Source organism: Antedon bifida, chromosome 11, assembly GCF_963402885.1.
Source record: "Antedon bifida chromosome 11, ecAntBifi1.1, whole genome shotgun sequence".
In the NCBI taxonomy this organism is placed as follows: domain Eukaryota; kingdom Metazoa; phylum Echinodermata; class Crinoidea; order Comatulida; family Antedonidae; genus Antedon; species Antedon bifida.
The window spans coordinates 1,787,312-1,812,069 of NC_136236.1; the positions used below are offsets into that span (position 1 = coordinate 1,787,312).

General features: G+C 33.8%; 2 protein-coding genes across 2 annotated transcripts; both read right to left on the reverse strand.

Moving 5' to 3' along the window:
• Positions 1–1,969: 1,969 nt before the first annotated feature.
• Positions 1,970–6,244, reverse strand: LOC144856170 (uncharacterized). Its single transcript, XM_078714128.1, has 2 exons — positions 6,190–6,244; positions 1,970–5,520 (listed from the first exon to the last, which is right to left on the reverse strand). Exons 1-2 carry the CDS (start codon positions 6,242–6,244, stop codon positions 1,970–1,972), a joined length of 3,606 nt encoding a protein of 1,201 aa, XP_078570254.1.
• Positions 6,245–11,461: 5,217 nt separating this feature from the next.
• LOC144856171 (uncharacterized) lies at positions 11,462–22,043 on the reverse strand. Its single transcript, XM_078714129.1, has 7 exons — positions 22,014–22,043; positions 21,579–21,689; positions 17,886–17,949; positions 17,497–17,583; positions 17,275–17,346; positions 16,671–16,964; positions 11,462–16,537 (listed from the first exon to the last, which is right to left on the reverse strand). Exons 1-7 carry the CDS (start codon positions 22,041–22,043, stop codon positions 12,174–12,176), a joined length of 5,022 nt encoding a protein of 1,673 aa, XP_078570255.1. The 3' UTR covers positions 11,462–12,173.
• Positions 22,044–24,758: the final 2,715 nt, after the last annotated feature.

The following is a 24,758-nucleotide window of genomic DNA, read 5'->3' on the forward strand; positions in this document are numbered from 1 at the left end:
GTTTCTGTACTTATTCTTACCAAGAGAGAGTTGTATCAATGTTGACACAATCTACAACTTCAAATGATTGTTATCCACCACAAAGATTATAACATATAATCTACCGATAGTGGGTTCATTGAGCAACAAATACATACCAATCTATGGGTCCTTTGTTTCTGTACTTATATATTATTACCAAGAGATTTGATAGCGTTAGTACCGCAACGTTTGCATCCAAGTATGAATATCGGTGCATGCTCACAAAGCCCTCGGTGTTGTGATAGCTACCGTAATTTAAGTGGCTCTTGTGCGTGTTAACGTTATACAATTATATTAGTAGCGTGGATTGCGTATATCAGTACATTTCAGAATGAATTTCAGTCGAGTCAGATTTTTGAATAAATTATAGTTAAAAATAAATAAAAGAACAAAACACAACATGAATTAATTCGTCTATGCAAGCTTTATTTTATTTTTTAAGATTATCATTATCACTAGATGATTTTTCTAAAATTAATTCACTCTTCTTTTTAGTTAACCTGGCCAGTATGACAATACCACGAAATATGCAGTCTATAAACTAATGCTAATTACAGTAACTAATAAACTTAAGTAACAGATTATTATACCATCATATCACCAGACTAAGTAATAAACAAAAGGGAATTAAAGTAAGTATTTACTTACTTTAGGCCTATTTATTAATATGTATAATATACGTTAAATCATTATAACTGGATTCATAATAAAACTCCAATTTAACCTATTAAAACTAGTAATCCAAAATGCTACTGCAATTAAACCATAACTGTAAAATAAATCTTAAAATTAAAAATGAATATAATAGATAATATTATAATATGGTTAAAAATCAAACGGCAAAGCATATCAAAATTATACAGTTAAATTAACACTACAGTACAGTTTCTTGTATTGTTAAACTCCAATTTAACTTATTAAAACTAGTAATCCAAAATGTTATTGTAATTACACCATAACTGTAAAATAAATCTTAAATTAAAAATGACATTATAATAGATAATATTATAATAACAATATATCTATATCTATTCTATATAATATTATAATAATATGGTTAAAAATCAAAACGGCAAAGCATTTAACAATTATACAGTTAAATTAACACTACAGTACAGTTTCTTTAAATGTATTGTTAAACTCCAATTTAATCTATTAAAACTAGTAATCCAAAATGCTACTGCAATTACACCATAACTGTAAATTAAAAATGACAATATAATAGATATATTATAATAATAATATATCTATCTATTCTATATAATATTATAATATGGTTAAAAATCAAAACGGCAAAGCATATAAAAATTAGTTAAATAACACTACAGTACAGTTTCTTAAAATAACATGTATTGTTAGATCCAAATGTAATGCGGTTGTAAATGCAAGGTATTGTTTAGTACATAAAAACAACTTTTTAAGTTGTTTAGATACACGAAATCTGAATTACTATCCAAAATATAGTTAAGGAGTCCTTCAACATAGGAATTGAAAACTGTTATTTGATTGATGTTGACGAAATAAGGACCAGAAATTTTAAACTTAATTGTTCACATGTCACATGGCATTTTGAATATATCCTAAAACATTTTAATTTCACTTAACTAGAAAGGTATTAATTTATGTACTACGTTAATCAAGTATCTCTACAAAAGTAATTTTAAAAAAAGCCATAACAGCTTAGAACAATTTTATAGGTAATCAAAATTAAACTAAAACCGTTACCAATTCCGAGGAGCCTACATTTATTGATTAATGAAATATGTAATAGATTTTAAATTGTAAAACAAAAGCAACAAAATGAGAACCAAACATGCAGAATCATACAGGCACACCAACTGACTAAAAATGTCTTCTTTCCTGACAATGTTCTTTTATTTGTGCGCTATTCATACGAATATTTAAGTGGAAAACATCTAATAAAAGTAGTCTTGGAAATGTTCATATTCTACATTAGTGGAATAGGCTTGCCACGATTGCATGGGCAATGATAGTACTTGGTATTTTGTTTGTCTAAGGCTGAGTATTCGAATGTTCTATTACATTCTCCACACTTAACAGTTTTAATTAGGCATACGTTGAAGGCAGTCAGTCCATGGTTCATGGTGAATGCGAGGTTAAATGCAACCTTTTCTGTTTTAAACCTTTGTCCATGAAGATTCTCGTGAATTGGGTTGAACGATACATTCATCGGTTTCGTCTCTGGTGGGCCTGCTGTTTTCGATATTAAATTTATGCTTCCATTTACAGGTTTGCTTGATTCGACAATATAACCGTATTGGACATCTAGTAATTCTCTTACTTCAGGGCTTTTCCAAAACAGTCTTTGGCCTGCTGATTTTAATTTAAGAGTACGATAAATAATTATTCGCCTGATACCATCACCTTTGCCGATCCACTCTAGTGCTTTATTTCCGGATTTACTGGAAACTCTACTCATCTTTTGAAGATCCTCAAGAAGCTGCTGAGCTCTCCTTAAGTTTTTTGATAAGCCATTCTGTTTGTTTACCCCAATGCCAAGTAAAACATTAAGAGAAAACATATAATACACTGCGATCAGTGGTGGTTTTACCGATTCCTTCCATTTCTGCACGTAACAAATGACTTCTTCAATAGTATATGTAGGCCTAAAGTTACTTGATCTGATTGCTCGAAGCCAATTCATTGCGTCATGGTTAAGGCTGGAGTCTGTTGCACCATCGTCATACATCTGGTTAATGTTGGCCTCAAGTAATTTCACGATCTCGTTAACATCTGGGGATTCTACCATCTCGATGTTAGTAACTTGTCTCCCTTGCCCACTTTTGTACTTGAGTGCTGCAATTTTACTTCGTCTATTGAGAACACTATAGTCGTCTATCCACGCCTCCACTGCATAGGCAGGTCCTTTAAACAGAGTGTGGAAATTATTGACATTAGCAAAAAAATTGCCAGCTTGTCCGTCAATAACAAGTTCGTTGCAATCCGTTATCAAAATATCACATTTAGAAAAGCACTCCCAAACAAGTTTTTTAGATTCCTGGGAAACATCTTCGCACTTTAAGTAGTTCCATGTTGTTTTAAGTTGGTTTATGATAAACTCAATAAGAGTCAGTCTTGTTGTTAATTCGCTGTTATAACCATACGTTTGATCAGTACCCTCAACGTAACTTCTACATTTAATGAAATTGTCAATTGCCAGCTGTGTACTTCTCATGCAGCTTTCTAACAATGCAACAAACTCTGGGTTTTTCAAATTCTCTTCAAACTGTGTTGTTTCAAATCGTTCCTTTACATTTGTAGTGATATTTCTGGCTTCAGAACTATGGGAAATACCATACATGTGAAATATGTTACTGAGCTCCTTATCATACTGCCCACCACCATCAACAATCTCTTCTTTTCGTAATTTAATAGCTTTGTCAAAGTAATCCCTTGTCTTCGGTATATCGTTTGGTTTAAACATACAATATAATCGACCAAAATGTGCCCATCCACTTGGATTCTCAGGAAAGCATTGTGTAAATTTCCTTAGCACATGTAAAGGCTCTTCACAAGGCGATTCGGAGGGGATATCATACATTAATTTCGAAAGTTTTGACTTTTTAACCTTCGTGCCATCATGGCCTTCCGAACTGCGAGAAATTATCGTTGATATGACAGCATTCATAATTGGAGAAGACTTTATCTCCTTACCTTGAACCGTTTCGGAAGCAGCTTCTATGAAGTCACATGCCAGTTTTCCAATTTTTCTTTTTGCATCAATTGAAAGGTCATTTTCACGGGTATCGCTATTCCTTTTCCCAAGCATTTGCTCCAATATCTCTCTCGCTACGATATAATGTGTTATCCTCCACTGCCTGCCGTTGTCAAAGGATTCAATGATGAATTCCGTCCGTTTCATGTCATCGAGTGTAACCTCAGATTTCATGTTAACCTCAAGAATATTTGCAAAGAATTGAGCCGGAACAGATGAATGGCCATAGTAGTAAGCCAATGCAAGGAAGCCCACCACCCGTTGCCACCCAGTTGTCAGTTTACCGTCATATTCTAGATAACCTTTCACATACGACTGTACACCTTTGAATTCCTCTTTGTAAGCAGCAAGACCAAACTCATAAACATGACACGTTTCCTTGTCTTTCACACATTTCACCAAGTGTTCAAGTGCTGGTATATTTTTCTTGTCGATATACCTTGAGAAGGCAAATTGAATTTTTGTTGCTTCGGTCTCAGATACTACTCCAGTAAGCCGAAAACGAGTCTTATTCTTGGATAAAGTTCGCTGTACTAGAATAATTATAACTATACAGTTTTCCAATTGTTTCAGTAGCTGCCGACAGAAACTTGCATCACTGCCATCTAACAATACGACAATAGGAAGAAGAGTTTTCTGATACAAAAAATTAATTTTTTCAGAAAGTGCTATGATGTCGTTTGTTGATGACGGTTTTACATTTACACAAGGAGCGTTTTTCAACAAATGTATTTCCCACAAAAGTCGTCTACCAAGAGTTGTTCCCCCCGATCCAGGGTCATGATTTAGCTCAATGATTCCCGATTTATACTCTTTTATATAATGTTCCACTGCTGTGTGAACTGTATTTCTCAAGTCTCTGGTTGCATCAAATGGTCCCATCTTTAGTTCATTCCACGTCAAAATACCTCCACGCAGAAATTCATATCCCAACAGCTTGTCGTCTTTTTCATTTTTCAATCGATAGTCATGATCCAGATAAAGCACTTCAACACTCGATTTCAACCATAATGCTTCTTGAGTTTCAATTTTAAGGAATTCATCATTATGTTTCGGTAATTTGAAGTCTGTGTATTGATGACTTGCATTTCTATTTTCTCGTGACTTCTGTACAGCTTTGCAAACAGTCTTAAGAGACATGTTGGGGATAAAAAAGCTGTCATCAATATTATCTGCAATATATTTCAAATTTGAGATCTCTTCGTCAGTCCTTTCGTTGCAGCATAGCATTAGCTTGTAAGAGCCATCTAACTTTGATTCTATATTTGTCAATAGTAAGCGTGACAGATATTTGTGATTTGTTTTACCATACCAAAGAACCAATACCGTTGAAGGAATTTTTCCAATACAGTATTCCCCTAAGTGTCTGCAGTTCACATTGACAGATTCACCTGCTTTAGTTTTCCAAGAAGTAACATCTTTAACTACATATTGTTGCTCAATGGTGTTTCCCAATGGGAAATACCAATTGGTAGATTCGGCCGTTAGTTTGACGGGCTGATCATTCCAAGTTGTTACTTCTAATACTGAGTTTTGTTTTAAATTATCTTTGCATTCTTTCAACAGCCCAGATTCTAGGCTGTTGATGTCAAAGTCGAAAACTTTTAACCAAGATACGCTACCTATATGACTTACGTTGGCGTCTTCGTGTGATTCTAATGGACAATCAGTTATCAGAATAAATGCCCTATTTTCTGTGAAATTATCTGTATATTTTAGAAACTGGTTAACTTGAGAATCTTCTTGTTTTACCACTTCATTTTCTGTTATAAGAATAGTAAAGAAATTTAAATAATAAAATATATAGAATAGAATGTTTAAAAAATAAAAAAATAAATAAATAAAAATTAAAAAAATAACGTCAAATTCAGGGCCCCAATGGAAACCAGTTTTTAACTGTTTGGGCTACCCTGGGTAAATAAATGTAATAATAATAATAATAATAAAACAAACACGCTTTTTCAATTACATAGATCAATTTGATTAAAATAGCGTATTTATTTTTAAATATGCTGTCAGCATATAATGTTGTGGTGTTTGTACCTTTTTCAAAAGCGGAAGGGACGAATAAAGTTATTGATAAAGTAACTCCACTGTATCTTAACTTAAAATCTTTTTTTTTCTGAGATTCCTGTCCGTTCAGTGCCTTTTTTAGTCGTCCAGTGGTATCAAAATGAATTATCCATTTTGAGAACATTTGGAAGTTGGACGACACAAAATGGGAAACAATAATTCATCACTTAAATTCAGTCCTAATTTACATTATTTGCAGTTTTATTAGCTATTTTCTAAATAACGCTGTGATTATTCTAAATTTTTGGAATACATTCGCTTTTGTTTGTGTAGGCATATACAGTATAGTTAGATAGAAATTAATTTAAAAAAATAAGATTCATATACAATGCACAGATAAATTGAAATCGAAACACAACCTTCTTCAGTTTTGCTCTCTGTCTCTTTTTTGGCTCCAACTTCAGCCGACGGCATGTTTGTTTTTTTAGGTTGACTATCATTTTCTAGGAGTGATAAAAGTAATTTATTTATTTTCCATCGGATTCACGAGCTGCATTAAAATAATACATTGGTAATCATAAATTTATTGTAGATAAAATTATGTTACATAATGTCATGTTTCCTAAGTAGGCTGTTGATAGGCGCATAATAAATAATCGTTTAATGCCTTTCAACTCAACACATGAAAAGGAGTAATACAAAACCAACAGTATTGTTACACGTTAAAAGTATATATATATATATATATATATATATATATATATATATATATATATATATATATATATATATATATAAACACAGTAGGCAAAGAACATTAATTCTAAACCGCCCGGTGATATACTGAAATTTAATTAATTAATTTGAAACGATAAAGATGAGGAAATCTGTGAGAATGAGAAAAAGTCGCCCCAACCGAGTCTCGGTTGGGGCGACTTTTTCTCATTCTCACAGATTTCCTCATCTTTATCGTTTCAAATATATATATATATATATATATATATATATATATATATATATATATATTAAATGCATTAAATACGGTAACCTACCACTTCCTCCCCCTCTCCATTGTTCACTTTTCTTCATCTTTTAGTTGAAATAGTATTCCTAATATAAAATTAAAATTAAAAATTAAAATTATTATCATTTTTTAAACAAATTGACACCGCATGGGCCGTAACCTAATTTAGACCATAGTGTTCAAGTTTGAACAAAAAAACAAATTACCATAAAGGTGCACAGAAGAGGGCGCTTGTTCAATTATTGATACGATATTCCATTATTTAAAAATGTCTTCCATTCCGTGAAACGGAATAGTGGAAAATGTAAGAAGAGTAATATTGTGAACTTGACAAAGATTTGTTGACGTCTAACTTTCATGATAGTACGTGTAGTAGAAACAGAAAACTTACTTATAAGTCGTTCAAATTAACAGACCATTTCAGAATTTTTATTTTAAAACTTTAAATGAAACTTTGAATTAATAATTATATTGAATTTTCATTTGTTGTTGAAAATACACAGCAGCGACGTATAACGTACACCCCTGGTATGCGCTCATATCATATATCATATCATTATTTTGCTATACAAAAAACGTACATAAAACAGAACAAAAGTAAATCAATGAGGCAGAATTACCTAAATGCTATAACAATAACAAAAATAACAGTCGGGAGCCAAACACAACATTTGTTCCCAGTTAGTAGATTGAAATTGGAATTTCCAAGTTTCTATTGATTTATAAAATGCTTTGTCTACACAGTCGTGACGTCAACATTTACGGCACACCTTATTTTGTTGCCAACTACTATAGTCCGATTCATCATAAAACTAAAGTGATAGATTCCGCATAAATGCTGCAGAAACCTACTGTTTTAACTCTTTTGAGCCTTAAAAATACCCAACGAATATGTCTACTTAGGCCAGCCACACTTATCATCGTCTTTGCAAAAGCCTTCCTGTTTTATTTATGGTAAATGTGAACCTTAAGATTATTAACATTAATATTATACTCATACAACCGAAAGTTGAACACTCCACTAAAATAATCTATTGAAATGAATAGGCTTACCTATTGGTCCAGAATATAGGCAAAATATGACATTAGATGGACGCGCCTCAGATGTAATATGATTTGGCAATAGTTGTAGAAAATGTAAGGTTATCTTTTTTTTAAGCCGTTGCGGCCTCTTATGGATGAGAGGAATCACAAAAAACAACAACAAACAAATACAAATATATATACAAATAAAACCGTGTCAGTGTTCACGTTGGAAGTGGCCATAAACGGCCTTTTTGGACGTAAGTGTCCATTAAAGTGATCTTAACCTAATTTGGACCAAAGTGTACAAATTTGAACAAAAAACAAATTACCATAAAGATACACAGAAGACGGCGCCGTTCAATTACTGATTTTCTATTATTAAAAAAATATCTTCCATTCCGTGAATCGGAATAGTGGAAAATGTATAAAAGAGGAACATTGTGAACTTAACAAAGATTTGTTCACGACTAACTTTCATGATAGTACGTGTAGTAGAAACAGAAAACTTACTTATAAGTCTTTCAAATTGACATATCATTTCAGCATTTTTATGTTAAAACTTTAAAATGAAACTTTGAATTATAGTTATATTGAATTGTTGAAAATACACAGCAGCAACGTATAACGTAGACCTACACCCTGATATACGCTCATATAACATATCTTATTATTATCATATCATTTATTTCGCCATACAAAAAACGTACATAAAACAGAACAAAAGTAAATCAATGAGGCAGAATTACCTAAATGCTATAACAATAACAAAAATAACAGCCGAGAGCCAAACACAACGGCTGGTCCCAGTTAGTAGAAGCATAGTCTGGTGAAATAATTTAGAGGGCACTCTAACGACATAGAGTTGGAATTTATAAAATGCTGAGCTGCTTTGTCACAGTCGTGACGTCAAAATTCACGGCACACCTTATTTTGTTAGCAACTATTATAGTCCGATTCATCATAAAACTAAAGTGATAGATTCCGCATAAATGCTGCAGAAACCTACTGTTTTACCTCTTAGCTTTTGAGCCTTAAAAATACCCAACGAATATGTCTACTTAGGCCAGCCACACTTATCATCGTCTTTGCAAAAGCCTTCCTGTTTTATTTATGGTAAATGTGAACCTTAAGATTATTAACATTAATATTATACTCATACAACCGAAAGTTGAACACTCCACTAAAATAATCTATTGAAATGAATAGGCTTACCTATTGGTCCAGAATATAGGCAAAATATGACATTAGATGGACGCGCCTCAGATGTTTAATAGTTTATCATGTCGTCCGTTCCATATTTTGTTCGGTTTCTCTCTCTCCCCTTCTTATGCGTTAATGATCAATAAACTATAAACTATGATTTGAATATTCATGTGATTCAATTACATGAGGGCGTTTTAGTTTCTTACCAATTATGAACGTTTTGTTATTTTGGTAAGACGGGGCCAAAGATAATGCAGTTTCAAATATATAGTTTTTAATGTTATGTTTTTTATATATGTTGATGTACTAAAAATACATTCTAAATATATGTCCTATTGTGAGGATAACTAGATTGAAATCTGATGATATAGCACGTCTTTACTAAACTAATTGCTGTTTTTTCAATTGACTAACGGGACGCCGTATACATTCGAACATTTTTAAAAATAAAAAAACCTATACGAAAAAATCGCGTATTTAAAGATGTATTGTCCCTTGAAACACAAAAAAATGAAGGTCAAAATATTCTAAATTTAAATTGGCCATATCAAAGTAATATTAAAGTTATTCACTTTAAGTCGAAAATTCGAGTCAAAAACAACAATTTTACGTAATTAAAAGCTAAATTAATTTGATTACATTTCGTCTGGAAAATCGTCGCGAGCGAAAGTAAACAAAGATTTCAAACCACGAGTATACATTATGCATGATGCTAATTAGGATTGTTTACAACTCTTCACGGTTGAGAAGGTGTTTTCACACAGATCGCGAGGAAGTTTTATGAGTATGCATACAGAGTAGCCAAATAAGCGCGTTGCATTATGAGATATGTTTTGATTGAAAACTTTGACTGGAAGTCAAAGTTATTTTTCAAACCAAAAAACGTCTGTATTTCAGTTAAATGATTTTTTTTTCGACTAATGTTTGGTGAAAGTTAATAACTATTATGATACTTCAAAATGACCCACTTTTTTTCGAAATCTTTTATTTTTAATTTTTTTGGAATTTGACAAAAGGACAATAGGCCTACATCTTTAAATTAGATTAGTTTGTGAATGTAATGTTATTATATTGTATTAAATTGTTTAAGATCAGTTTATTCCAGTAATATGATTTTAAGTAGAAAATGTAAGTTTAATTATAAAAATAGCGAAAAATAAAACCATGTCAGCAATCACGTTGGAAGTGGCCATAAACGGCCTTTTGGATTTGAGTGTCCATGGAGGAAAGTGTTCACTTACGAGATTACCTGAAGTAATTTCATCGACTGTGTAAAATAAAATATCCTTAATTTTGGTTCATACTTGTATGATTCCAACAAGCAAACACAATGTCGTGTGAACCTTAAACCATTCCATCTGGCGTAAGTCATCAGGCGATGGAGATCCGCCAGTGTCTATAGAAAGTGCGTCGAAATCAACGTCTACAAGTATCTTTTCAACTGCGTTCGCCGCCATGATACTTATAATGTCAAACGTACCTACAGATTGATTGAAAACATATTTTATTAACATAGTTGAAAGTACATCAGAGAACTTCCCCGTGGGAATATTTTTTTTCTATACGAATACTTCGGGCGAAATGCAAAATAAGATTCAATAAAACGTTCTTGTTTATTCTGACGTTTTTCAGCCATGTTTTATGATGTTGAGTTTTAGTAGTAGTTTTATACTTTTCTTCGAAGGATAGCGTTGTAAAGGCGTATCTTTGCAGGTTGATAGTTGCTGGTTGCTTGTCTTATTGTCTGCTAAATTATCGTCTGTTACATTAGGCCTATTATCTACATCCTCACCGTCTATTGCTGCCGAGGCTGATTCAGTACAAACTTCGCATTCTTCAATATTCACACTCATGATATTTTCTACATAACCGGTTTCCGACGAAAATTCATTCATGCTGTCGACGTTACTCGTCCAACGTAGATCTGTTCATTACTACCAATATCACTATATTTAACCCTTGTTTGTTTTTATCAATACCTATGCCGTGCAGTTGCTGCTTCGCATATCAATGTTGACACAATACAACTTTAAATGATTGTTATCCACCACAACGATAACCTATAATCTACCGATAGTGGGTTCATTGAGTAAAAAATACATACCAATCTGTGGGTGTTTTGTTGCTGTACTTATATTCTTTCCATAAGAGATTTGTATTGATAGCGTTTAGTTACTGCATTCGAGTATGAATATCGGTGCATGCTCACAAAGCGCTCGGTGTTGTGATAGCTACTGTAATCTAAGTGGCTTGGTTGGCACAGGCCAAGTTGTTCGTTACGATATTTTAATATAGTCAATTGATATTCATTACCGGTATGTTTGACGCAAAATAAATACCTTACTATAATTGATTTTTTTTTAAATTTATTTCAGATTAAGAACACTTAAATTTAGTTAAAATTAAAATATGTCTATGTTTAGTTATAGCTTGTCATTTTCATGTAAAAAGTTTCATACTTTTTTTGTCCAGATAATCTCAAGTCTAGTTTAAATAAAATTCATATTTACAGTACTATACTATCTTTTGACACAAATATACATTTGCTATGTTATGACACATAGATTATATTATCTAGATGTTTGTTAAATCTTGTCATTTTCATTAAAAAAGTGTCATACATTTTTTTGTCCAGATAATCTCAAGTCTAATCTACATACAATCCCTTTTTACAGTAATTACTAACACTACTGTATATATATTTGTTATGTTATGACACATAAGATTATTGTGGATTGCCTACTCATCTCTTGGAATAAGTCTGCCTTAACTGCATTGGTAGTGTGATATACATACGTTAGAGTGCGTCAAACTAATCCTTTAAGATACGTCTGCCTTAACTGCATTGGTAGTGTGGAATACATACGTTAGAGTGAGTCAAACTCATCTCTTGAAATAAGTCTGCATTAACTGCATTGGTAGTGTGGAATACATACGTTAGAGTGAGTCAAACTCATCTCTTGAAATAAGTCTGCATTAACTGCATTGGTAGTGTGGAATACATACGTTTGAGTGAGTCAAACTCATCTCTTGAAATAAGTCTGCATTAACTGCATTGGTAGTGTGGAATACATACGTTAGAGTGAGTCAAACTCATCTCTTGAAATAAGTCTGCCTCAATTGCACCGACAGTGTGGAATACATACGACGTTAGAGTGAGTCAAACTCTTCTCTTACGCTTACAGGAATAGGTTTGCCTCGACTACATTGGCAGTGTATATACTTGTTGTTGGGGTTGTGATCTAGTGCTGAATATTCATGCGATCTTTTACATTCTTCACACTGTACAGTTTTTACCAGACATACATTGTGGGCTTTTAAGCCACAGTGCATAGTGAATGCAAGGTTGAATGCAACTTTTTCTCCTTTAAATCGTTGTCCATAAAGTGAATCGTGAATTGGACTGAACGATACAGTCATAGGATCTACTCTATCTGGACCCGCAGTTTTTGATATCAGATTAATGCGTCCAGTTACTCGTTTACTTGAGTCAACGATATAACCATACCGGACTTCTAGTGATGGTTTTACTTCAGGTCTCTTCCAAAACTGACAATCATTATTGTGAGCCGTCGACCGAAGAGTGCTACGATTGATCAATCGTTTTATACCTGCATCGTGTTTTCCTACCCACTCTATATCCAATCTTGGGTTGCTGACAAGTTTGCTTTTCTGTTGGACTTCCTGACACAGTTTCTGAGCTTCAAGGAAGTTGATTGACAAACCAGGCTGCTGGTTTACCCCAATGCCAAGCAGTGCATTAATAACATACAGATAGTATACTGCGTATGGAGATCGCCTTACTTCGCACCATTTCCGAATGTAACGAATAACGTCTTCAATACTGTACGTCTGCTTACATAAGGGTGATCGGATTGCGCGAAGCCAATTAATGACGTCGTAATCAAGGTTGACATCTGCTGTTGTGCCCTCATCATATACTTGGTTCATATTAGCCTCATGCAACTTTATGATTTTGTTAACATCATCTGGTGAGGTTACCATCTCGATGCTGGCACGTTTGTGATTTTTTGCGTACTTTAATTTATAAGCTGCAATTTTGCTCCTTCTACTGAGAACTGATTCCTGTCCTTGCCACTCCATCAATGCTTGTTCAGCTCCGTGGTAGACAAGGTGGAACTTATTGACATTGTATAGCAATGCATCGCACTCTTTGTCATCTAAAAGTTCGTTACATTCTAAAATCAACATATCGCATTTGGGAAAACACTCCCTAACAAGTTCTTTAGACGACTGGTGTGCGGCGTTGCATTTTAAATATTCCTCGAGTTTACAATATTTGGTAATAAATTCGATAAGATTCAATCTTACTGATAGCTCGCTGTTGTAATCGTAGGTTTGCTCATATCCCTGTTTTACGTATCTTCGACACAACATAAAATTATCAATGGCCAATTGTGTACTTTTAACACAGCTTTCCACAGATGTGAGGAATTCCGAATTGGGATTACTTAACATTTCATGAAGTTTTGCATTTGGAGGAAGTCTTAAATTTCCAATGATACTTCTGAGCTCATTAATATAAACTGTACCGTACATGTGGTATATATGACTTAGCTGTGTATCACTCTGATTTGTTCCAATGTGGGGTTTGATCTCTTCATTCCGTAATCCAATCGCCTTTTCAAAGTATTCTATGGCCTTAGATATTTCGTTTGCTCTATACAAACCATAGAATCGTCCAAGATGTGCCCATCCCATTGAGTTCTGTGGAAAACATTCTGTGAATGTGCGTAGCACTTCAAGGCGTTCTTCATACGGTGAATCGGATGGGATAACCGATATTAATCGGGACAGTTTTGGTCTTTTCTGCTTTTTCGCATCAGTGTCTGCATAAAAGTAATCACCTTGATTACGATATATCACTGTCGATAGGACAACTTCCATAATGGATGGAGAAGACTTGTTTCGCTTACCATGGATTGCTTTAGAAGCCTCCTTTATAAACTCGCACGCCAGTTTACCTATTTTTCTTCTTGCATCAAGCGAAAGGCCAGTTCTTCGCATATTTTTATCACTGTTTCCAAACAGTTGTTCTAATATCTCTCTCGCCACGACATAATGTGTTATCCTCCACTGCCTGATGCCGTTGTCGAAGGATTCGATAATAAATTCTTTCCCTTTCATATCTTTAAGTGTAACAACGGACTTCCTGTTAACCCCAATAATGTCTGCAAATAACTGAGCAGGAACTGCGACATGACCAAAGTAGGACGCCAGTGCAAGCATGGAAAGTACTCGTTGCCATCCAGTAAGTGGTTCCTTGGCTCTGTATTCAATGTAGCCTTCCACATACGACTGTACACCTTTGAATTGCTCTTCGTAGGCAGCAAGACCAAACTCATAAACATGATGCGTTTTTTGGTCTTTCACACTCGTTGCCAGTTGCCTAAGTGCAGATAATTTTTGTTTATCGTTGATATACCTTGAGAAGGCCAATTGTATGTGCGCTGCTTCATTCTCAGATACCTTTCCGGTGAGATGAAACCGATCTTTGCCACTTTCTATTTTTGATAGAGTTCGTTGTACCAATAGAATGATAACTACACAGTTTTCTAACATTTTAAGAAGTTGCCGACAGAAAATTGCATCACTGCCATCCAACAATACGACAATGGGAAGAAGGCTGTGTTGATACAAATGTTCAATTCTTTTGGAAAGTGCTTGGATATCTTGTGAAGATGTGGCATTTACACAAGGAGCGTTATTTGACAAATGGATTTCCCACAAAAGTCTCCTGCCAAGTGTGGTTCCTCCAGCTCCAGGGTCATGATAGAGCTCAATTATACCAGATTTCGATTTTCTTATATGATTTACCACTGCAGACATAACCTTAATTCCAAGGTCCCTCGTCGCATCATATCTTCCTACTTGTAGCTCATACCATGTCAACATGTCTCCACGAAGGAATTCTAAACCCATATTTGCGCTGTCTACGTCACTGTCCGATTGGTGATTATGATTTAGATACAGCACCTCAAGACACACCTTTAGCCATATTGCGTCATTAGACTGGATAGCACGTGTTTTATCAGATTTCCCACTTGGTAATTGGAATCCAGCAGTCGGTTCATGACTAGACTTCATGATCCATTGTGACTGTTTTACAGCTTCACAGACTGTACCGAGAGATATGCTGGAAAGCAAAACGCTATCCTCCACTGGACCTACAATTCCTCTTAACTGTGAGATTTCCTCGTCACTCTGTCCATTACAGCATAACACTAGCTTATAACAGTCACCTAAACGTGGTTCCAAGTGAGTCAGTATTATGCGCGACAGGTACTTGTAACTTGTTTTACCATACCACAGAACCAATATGGTTAAAGGAACTCTTGCAAGGCAGTACTCGGCTAAGTGTCTGCAGTTCACGTCGACTGAATCGTCGGCTTGTTTTTTCCAAGACGAAAAATCTTTAAGAACATGTTCTTGCTCAATGGCGTATCCTAATGGGAAATACCAATTTGTAGATCCATTAGTTAGGTCGATTGGAGGATCCTTCCAAGTTCTTTTATGGAGTACTCCGTTCTGTTTTGTGATATCTTCACATGCTTTTAAAAGTCCAGAAATTGGGCTGTTGGGGTCAAAGTCAAAAACCTTTACCCAAGGTAAACGACCGATATCACTGAAGTTGGCATTTTCCTGTATATCTACAGGGCAGTCAGTTATTAAGCCATAAACTCTGGTGCCGACGAAGTTATCTGTATGCTTCAGAAAATCTGTAACTTCGTCGCAAGAACCCTCTTGTCTTGGTAACGGTTGTGAAATATATGAACTTCCAAACCATTTGTAAATGGTTTGAAGAAAACTTCTTTCAGCATAGATATTTTTGCCTATTGAACGGGCCAATACAAGACCAGTCACCCAACGTTTATCTGGATTTGCGACACACATCTGTGTTACGCATGGTTCTGTTTTAACCTTGTCTTCGTTATGTTTTATAATGAACACACCGACACATTTTGACCTGTCGTTGATATTTATAGATACTTCGGTGTAAACAAAATCTGGTTTGTAGTTGAAATAAAGGTCATTGAAATGCTCACAGTAAAATCCACTGTCTCGTCTGTCTTCTTCTGGAATGCCAACACACTCATTATTAGATGTGACGTCGTTTCGTTCAAAATTTTCGTTGACACCAATTATAATGTGCGCATCTCCACGATGTGGTGTGTTCCACATGCTTACGATGTCCTCCATAAATGCCTTGGGGTTCTTAATGTAATCCTTTGCATTTGGTTTGAATGTTAAAACGTCAGACTGTACTCTCTGTAGCAAGGCTTGTAGGATGTCTTCTGATAGAACCTCTTGAGGTTCATTACATAGGCTTACATCAGACAAATCTGGATCTACAGATGTGATACTCCCGAATCCTAATGACATTGTTGGTGACGTCCGACCAGATTCATATCTTTGTCTACAAATAATCTTCTCACCGTCTGGTCTAAAATGATTCATCTTTAATAGTTCTTCTTTTACCAGATGCTCTTTTTCTGCAAAAATGAAAACGAAAAATAGACTACAAGTTTGCATAACATCCTATATTATTTATTTAAGAAACAATATATGTTGTAGTAACTTATGCTATCTATGTAATATAATAGGAAAATTGGGTGCAAAGTGTACCTTTATTCACAAATGTGCCAACAAGTTGTGATATGTTTACCAATGAGTTCATTTCCAGGGCATTTTTAAGTATATCAATGGTGGCGTCCTTTCCCATGCATTCCTTCCATTTTGTCAGAGCTTTATACTTAGTTTCATTTAGGTCTTTGGGATTGGCGTGCTCAAGTTCTTCAATAATTCTCTCTATATTTCCGTCACTGTATCGTTTTGCCGGTTTCATCAAAATTCTGAATAAGTCTTTCCATTTGTTCTTAGGCAATTCCTTGGCAACTTTACCCAGCACACCATTATAGACTGTTAAGAATAACATGCCCATTGTTATACAGTAATTGTTGTTTATTGTATTTGTAAGTGTTGAGTACAGTAGGTATAATCTAACTTTGATGACGAATAAATAAATAGTAAATGATTATGACGGTGATTGGTATGATGTATTAAAAAACACATAGATTTTTGTTTATGATAGTATAGTGATGAGAGATAGATTTTGTACTTCATACATGACATCTCAATTGTTGTTAGCATGTTATGAATTAGTGATGTTAATGAAATGAGGTCATTGCAGTCATTACGTCAGATTGTAATGCAATGCAAATAACATCACCTTGGTCTTTAATCTCTTTGTTCCCTTCAACTTCTTGTACAGGACTTCTCAATGTAGCTTGTTCGCCTTTACCTATTAATGATTCACACACTTAAAAGCATTTACAGTAATAGTAATAATAATAGAATTAAAAGCTACTAATGTCACTGGCTGTGATGGTGATCAACATACATGTAGATGCTAACTGAAAAATCAAGCGTTGGTATGGCCTATCAAACGTACCTTCATCTGGACCTCCGCTAGCTCCACGTCGGTCTCCCACTTCCTCTTGCGATTTTCTCAATCTTCCAGTTTGATTGGTTGCGTTACCTATAGAAGATATCATGATTCATTAATGTATGAGTTTATTCAAGTCTGTTTTGTTCTTGAGTGTTACTGTTTATTTTTTGGCTGCCTATAATACGGCATTATATGAATCGTTGATCTATCTCGACCCCGAAGGTGAAAACAGCTATACCATAATATAATAATATAATAATATTATAATATAATAGTAACACATATTTCCTTGTAAATATGCGTTTAATATAGTATGTTGTTGCCACTTTCGGAGTCGAGATACGAACGGCAAAATCTCGAGAAGCCTATGCCGTTTGCGCCGTTGACCTAACTGTATCGTACCTCTTCCTCTACTCCTTCCCCGTCCTCGTCCTCTGGATTTTTCTCGATTATGTTCTGATTTTTTCATTGTTCAGAATTACATTACATTATCTAAATATCAAAATAGATACATAAGTTTAGACAAATATTGCGGAAAAATGCAATATATTATTTTAGCAGAGGCACAAATGTTACTGATGAATTGTAACGACATTTGGAATTAACAAAAATGTGTTAAATAATATGATTTTATGTAATGACAGATAATATGAATGTGAATAAAAGCGCCACAAAAGAGAGAAAAAAAGAGGGACATACCTCCCCGATTTAGGCATACTCAACTATTTTGTTTATAAAAATCTAGATTAGGCTAATATTAGAGAATAACAGATAACGCGCTTCTTCCCGGTCCATCCCTCACGCAAAACAATTTTTTTTAAAGATATGCATGTACTTTAAGCATGTACTTTTAAGTTTCAGTAGGCCTACAGGTCATCATTTATAGTGTATAAAGACCTGCCTCTTGTTAAAGCAATTAGACTTCCTTGCTCTCATAGAGGGCACTCTAACCAGGTAATGGAATTTACAACGTTTTATTTATAGAATAGGCTGAACTGTAAAAATATTTGTTTATGGCGACGTGTCAACATACTGTATTAAAAAATCGATCAATGAAAACGCAATTGCTTGCGATTTTTACAATACTAATACAATACTAATCCCTTACTAAATAGGCCATACTGCAACCATGGAGGTTTATTTTTTACCTCCATGCTGCAATAGTATACACAATAGTACTGAAAATAATTATCAAATCAAATAGACATTTTGATGAATGAATATGTCGTAGGCCTATAATGTTTATAATCGATGCACGGCCCATGGCATTAATACTGAGTAAGACCTCCTCCTTTTATAGTAGTAGGCCTACTCGATTTAATGTTTTTCGGATGACCAAAGGTCTTTTTTTATGATCATCACCCGAATATATTTATATGTAATATCCGACATATGTAACCGACATTTTGCGCACCGTCAGTTGTTTTAACAGTCTTTTTTAACAGTTTTGCTAGCTAATAATAATATATATATGTGTGAACTTGCTTGAGTTGCATAATATTTGTTAGCTCAGACAGAGGTTTTTGTTTGCAAAAATATATAGTAAATTTCACTTACGGCACAGATATGTCGTCTCAGGTTCGAAGTTGTTGAAAGCATTTAGGATATTAATTATTAGAATATTACAGTACACTATGTCATAGTCACTTATATACTTCCTGGCGGCGGATTATTTCCGTAAAATTCACCTTCACTGATCTGTACCAATAGTTAATATATTTATGTTAATCGGTCTACTTTCATTCCCGCCCTCTACCATAGGCCTATAACGTAGTAGGCCTACATGAATTTTAAATGATTTTAATGTTAAAAATTATTGTTTTTAAATACACTTTTGACTAACGAGAATGTGTAGCTTATGAACACCTTTTGTATTTACGGATTCTTTGGCATTATCTTTGTAACAAGTCCATTTCGATAATTATTAGAGTTCAATTTAACTGCATAATGTTGTTAAATATAAGTTAAGTTGTTTAATTGGTATTATGAATGCGCGCATCTTTTATGATATAAATGACGTAAGATGCGGTTATCTTTTGATATGTTTCTCTTCATTAAGCATAATTAATATTAATACAAAATATGAATACAGATGACGTTTAATTGTTCGCTATTCAAACCGTGTATCGACTATTCATGCCAATTCGCAGTGAATATTGAAAGAAATGGATAAAAGTTTCTGGTGAATTTAACTTCAGAAAAGGCTTGGTTTACAGATTTGTTAATAATGCGCAGATTTAAAGTATTATCAGAGTATATATTCCGATAATTAGTTCACATTATTAAATTGAATGACAATTAAGTTTAATTAAGCGGCATTAAGTTGTCAGAGTCAGCATTGAATCGAAATCGTCACCTTTCTAACACCATGTTGAACGAACGATTGAAGTAACTTTATAGTTCAGTGCATCGTGGCGTCTATAGACGGCTTGGCCACATCTACTTCTTGATACCACAATATGTTTTCACTTTATTAAATATAAGTTGTGAATTTTCACGATTTAAATTACCAAATTCATATTTTATTTTTCATACGCTAAAGAAAGGAGAACTTGACACCCTAATTAAATATGTTTGAATGATCTAATATCAATGTTGATTTGAGGTTGATCGTCTAATATCTTGGTTCAACACCTTTTAACAAGACACGGTGCTTAAGATATCGTCAGCCACATGTTATGGATAACATGATACCCTATAAGGCCTATTTACACAGACGGGCAGCAACGGTAAGCGGAAAACCGCGTAGCTTGTTGTCCCACGTAGAATCTGTATCTATCCTGAGCGTTGTGTGTAAATGATCATAAGGAATAACATAGATTCTATATTGTTATTCCCGTTACCGCTCGTTTGTGTAAATTGGCCTTTACATAGTGTATTTTAAAACCATATTTTAAACTCTTTCAGTGATTTAGCGGTCGATTATTGCACGGTCTGAGATAATAAACATTTTTTTTTCATTTTGGACTACATTACTTTGACCATGGTTTGAATAATGGTAATGATGTCAATTTTGTGAATTACCTGAATATCTATACTTTCAACTACTATCTATAGCTAGTATACTTAGTAATGTGCTGAAGCATTTTTTCGCATGTAATGGCGATTTAAAAGAAAGTGATTTAGTTATATTTTGCTAAAACCTTAATCGAACATTTAAGTCGCAATTATTAAAGAAACGGTTGTTGAGATTGACGTACAACTAAAATGGTCAATTACAGATTAATGCTGAGCTATCAATACTTATCGTTTTAACCTACACCTCAATATTTAATTACGCCCATCTTCAAACTAAGTGTAGTCAATCTAAGTATCGGAATCGATCATAGAGACGAATCGATTAAATGCGTTTTAACGGTAGCATGGGATTGTGCTTAAGTCAAAGCGTTTTAGACTAATTGTGTGTGTTTAGCAGTCATTAGACTGTGTTTAGTCATCCATAACTCATTGTGATCGAAGTGTACGTACTGTTGCTTTACTGCGATACATTTTTCAGTGACGTAGCAGTTTACGTAATTGCGCGTACAAAAATGGATACTTTATTATCAACTTTAGTACGCGCGCGTCAACTTTGTGTCTTTTTGTGGTGCCAATGACGAATCATCAAGCTGTTTCTAAGCTATAGTGAGCATCTGGTAGGCCAAGTCAAGCTTACGTTTTAGAAGATAAAAAGTGTTTTGTTCGAGTCAGAATTAATTGGCTATATTTGTAAAATGTCTAGTATTGAGTTGGAAGTTAACTGGTACTTGAGATAAGCCTAAAGCCTTGAATCTTTGTACCTATAATAAAGTTAAATACGCCTTTTGTCGATTTCAAAAATCGACATTACAATTGTTATGTATTACTTGATAAATTGTGTTGATAAACAATAGCATTATCCCAATTACTTGGTTTTATTTTTATTTGTTCGCACACTTTGAATTGAAAGGGATGTCTTGAAGAGGGTGGGTGATTGCAGTGTCCATGGACAGACACTTAGTAGGCCTACTTAAACAACAAACTATGCTATATGTCTTTATTTCAAGCATCGATCACAGGTCATTTTTGAGCAGCTTTTTATCCAACGAAGATTCAATCCGGTTCACATGTGATAGATTCGTTTTTGAACAATTATACTTTAATTGCTCTCCTCGATACGTTACGCATGCTTGAGGGTTGACTTGCATTGTACGTTCTTTTCTTAGGCCCCCTCCACACTAGTCTTTATTCAAGATAGACACCTAATTAACACGGGATTAAGTCGCTTGAACGGGGATCTGTTTAGTAATAATCGCTTAATGATTGTTCGTTTCAACAACGTTTGTTGAATATAAAAGAAGCAATTGACACCCACAAAACACTCCATTATTAGTATTCCAATACAAAAAAAAAATCAAAATTTGCAATCTTTTATGACTTGATGGGATCCTGTGGCGAACGGCCTTGCTATAGTGGCAACATCATTGATTATTATGAAATGTGCATTTAATAATATAGTCTCTCCCACTGATTCTAGTATCATTGTCATTAGTAGTACATACATGTGTTAATTGCTGGCAAAGTATACACATTTTAATATGTGATGATTGCGCTGAAAACATGTAAATAATATATTATTATATTACCTTCTGCACACTACCTGTACAGATAGAATGTTGAATAGAAATTGATTGTATATTTGATACTTTTGTTCTTCTCTCCCTTTTCATGGAATTTATTCAAATCAAGTATATGAGACATTGGCCATAATACAAAACATAATATAGACTATAGCTTAAAATAATTATTTCTTCTTTCAAAAGCAAAGTCGAAGTATTTTCCTAAATTATAAGTAAAGTTTGTGTTTGAAAGTAATAAACATAGCCTAATAGCATTGCAAATATTACGCGTACATTAGTACTAAAAGTGTATATTTATTTTTATATTATTTCAAATCCACTAACAGAGATAACAGTATCCAATCAATGAGTAGCCCAGTATACAGTAGGCCTATACAAAATGTATTTTTTGTTTTTATATTTCAAATCAATGTACATAGATACACATTTATTTTAATACTCCTACACGTATTTTTATTCAATAATTATTATTTTTCGTAATATGATTGAAATCATTATTCTTGGTTTCAGTGAATTGAATAAGTTATATTACAAATTTATAACATTACACAAAATTGCCTATTTAAAAGTTTGATTTTATTCATCTTCATTTTCATGTTTTAGGAGCCAATACATCTTTACCCAATTTAATCGAGGCCTACGTAAGTCACTTATTATTTATTTTATTATTATTTTAAATGATCGTGATAATATTATTTGAATAAGGATTGATTGACCTTAATGCTAAGCGTAAGTGTTAAAGCTGTGTCGAGGTGAAGCATATTACATTCTATTGTCACTTGTCTTTGTTATCCATGGAGGTTAAACGACAGATAATATAAATACGACAGTCATTCTAAGGTGTAAAGTTATCAATCAAAATATTCACGCCAATCATCAATGAATGAACACGCAACCATGTCGAGCGCAGCTATTCCGCTTAACGCAGGTTGCGCGTTTAAATGCGCGCGATTTGTGACGTATTCCCGTAAACGTCATACATAATTATCTTTCCAGAAGTATCGATGCAAGCAAGCTCTGCTCAAAAGTAGCAGTACTATTAAAGTAGTACATCATAACTATACTACCCAGCACTTATCGTGTTTTAACAAATATTTAAGTAAATTTCGATAGTCTTCAAAATGAAGAGTCCTTGTCAGAGTATCGTGTAGTTTCTTGTGACAATTGCAGAGATATTACAGTGTTTTAAAGTGGTTTAATTTTCGGATAATAGCTCGGCAATTTTAATCGAAGGCCTTAATATGTTCTCTAGATACCATAATTACAGTTAATTTATATTTAAACACACGCGATTTAAGAAAGAATAAATGTACACCATAATGCCTGAAAATGTTTGATAGGATGGAGGTTTTAAATAACGAAACAATAAAATATGATGTGCCCAAATAGGGTAGTGATATGCCCAAATATGGTAGTGATATGACATCATGTCCATGAGCACATCATATTTTTTCACATAAAGTTTGATAGTGTAGACAGAGCTTAAAGTATACGAGCGCTTGCGTTATTTTTCAGATCTATCATTTTATCATACAAGAAGTCAGTATTTGACCGGTCGTTCCTCTGTCGCTGACTATCCTACACCAGTGTATTTAGATTCATTTCTAGAGTATCTCTATAGTTAAAGTATATTCTTTTTTGTATAAATGGACAATAATTAGCAAGTGTGACATTATTTTTAATGACCGGCCAACAACACCGTGTTAATTGAGTCCCAATTGACCCCTTGCATTGTCACAATGTGCTTATTAATGATGCACGCACGCATTTTTTATAAGTTCAACGAAATCGCTACACAATTAACAAAAACTGACTCAATTAAAAATAAAGAATATTAAATATTGCTCATTTTGAAAGGGGTACTACGTCACCAAACTAGCCCACAACGCGTATACACACTCAGCAATAATATAGATATTTGAAAGTGTCCGTTAAAAGATGTGACTTCGCTCACAGTTGGTGTTCCAACCGTTACAATATTTCTCTATTTTCTCATTTAAACGAAAATATATGTTGTGTAATAGCCCAATTAAAAGACCATCTACTGAGGTACAGCATTAAGGTGTGAATTGGCTAGATACTAGACTGTTGGTCATTTACGTACTTATTTAACAATCGCCACAAGAAAGGTGCTACAATCATTAGCAACTAATCAATAAAAAGAGTTAGCACTATTGCTTTGAGAATATTAATTTAGTCTGTACTTAATTTAGTTGGAGATTTAGTACTAGGCTTACCTTAAGAATATTAATTTAGTCTGTACTTAATTTAGTTCGATATTTAGTACTAGGCTCAACTTAAGAATATTAAATTAGTCTGTACTTAATTTAGTTCTAGATTTAGTACTAGGCATAACTTAAGAATATTAATATAGTCTTTACATAATTTAGTTCGAGATTTAGTACTAGGCTTACATTAAGAATATTAATTTAGTATGTACTTAATTTAGTTCGAGATTTAGTACTAGACTTACATTAAGAATATTAATTTAGTTTGTACTTAATTTAGTTCGATATTTAGTACCAGGCTTAACTTAAGAATATTAATATAGTCTGAGCTTAATTTAGTTCGAGATTTAGTTCTAGTCTTATACCGTAAGAATATCAACTGAGTCTTAACTTGGGCCTAGGAATATCAAAATAACCTTTACCGTATTATTACCTGGTT

Excerpts from the sequence above, each read along its gene's own strand:
- LOC144856170 (XM_078714128.1), bottom strand. The coding sequence starts at position 6,244 with ATGCCGTCGGCTGAAGTTGGAGCCAAAAAAGAGACAGAGAGCAAAACT. Across the intron at positions 5,521-6,189 it reads AGAGAGCAAAACTGAAGAAG|AAAATGAAGTGGTAAAACAA; the intron begins GTTGTGTTTCGA and ends TTCTTATAACAG.
- LOC144856171 (XM_078714129.1), bottom strand. The coding sequence starts at position 22,043 with ATGTGTATACTTTGCCAGCAATTAACACAT. Across the intron at positions 21,690-22,013 it reads TTTGCCAGCAATTAACACAT|TGTGGAGGGGGCCTAAGAAA; the intron begins GTATGTACTACT and ends AATAAAGACTAG. Across the intron at positions 17,347-17,496 it reads TAGCGGAGGTCCAGATGAAG|GTAAAGGCGAACAAGCTACA; the intron begins GTACGTTTGATA and ends AATCATTAATAG.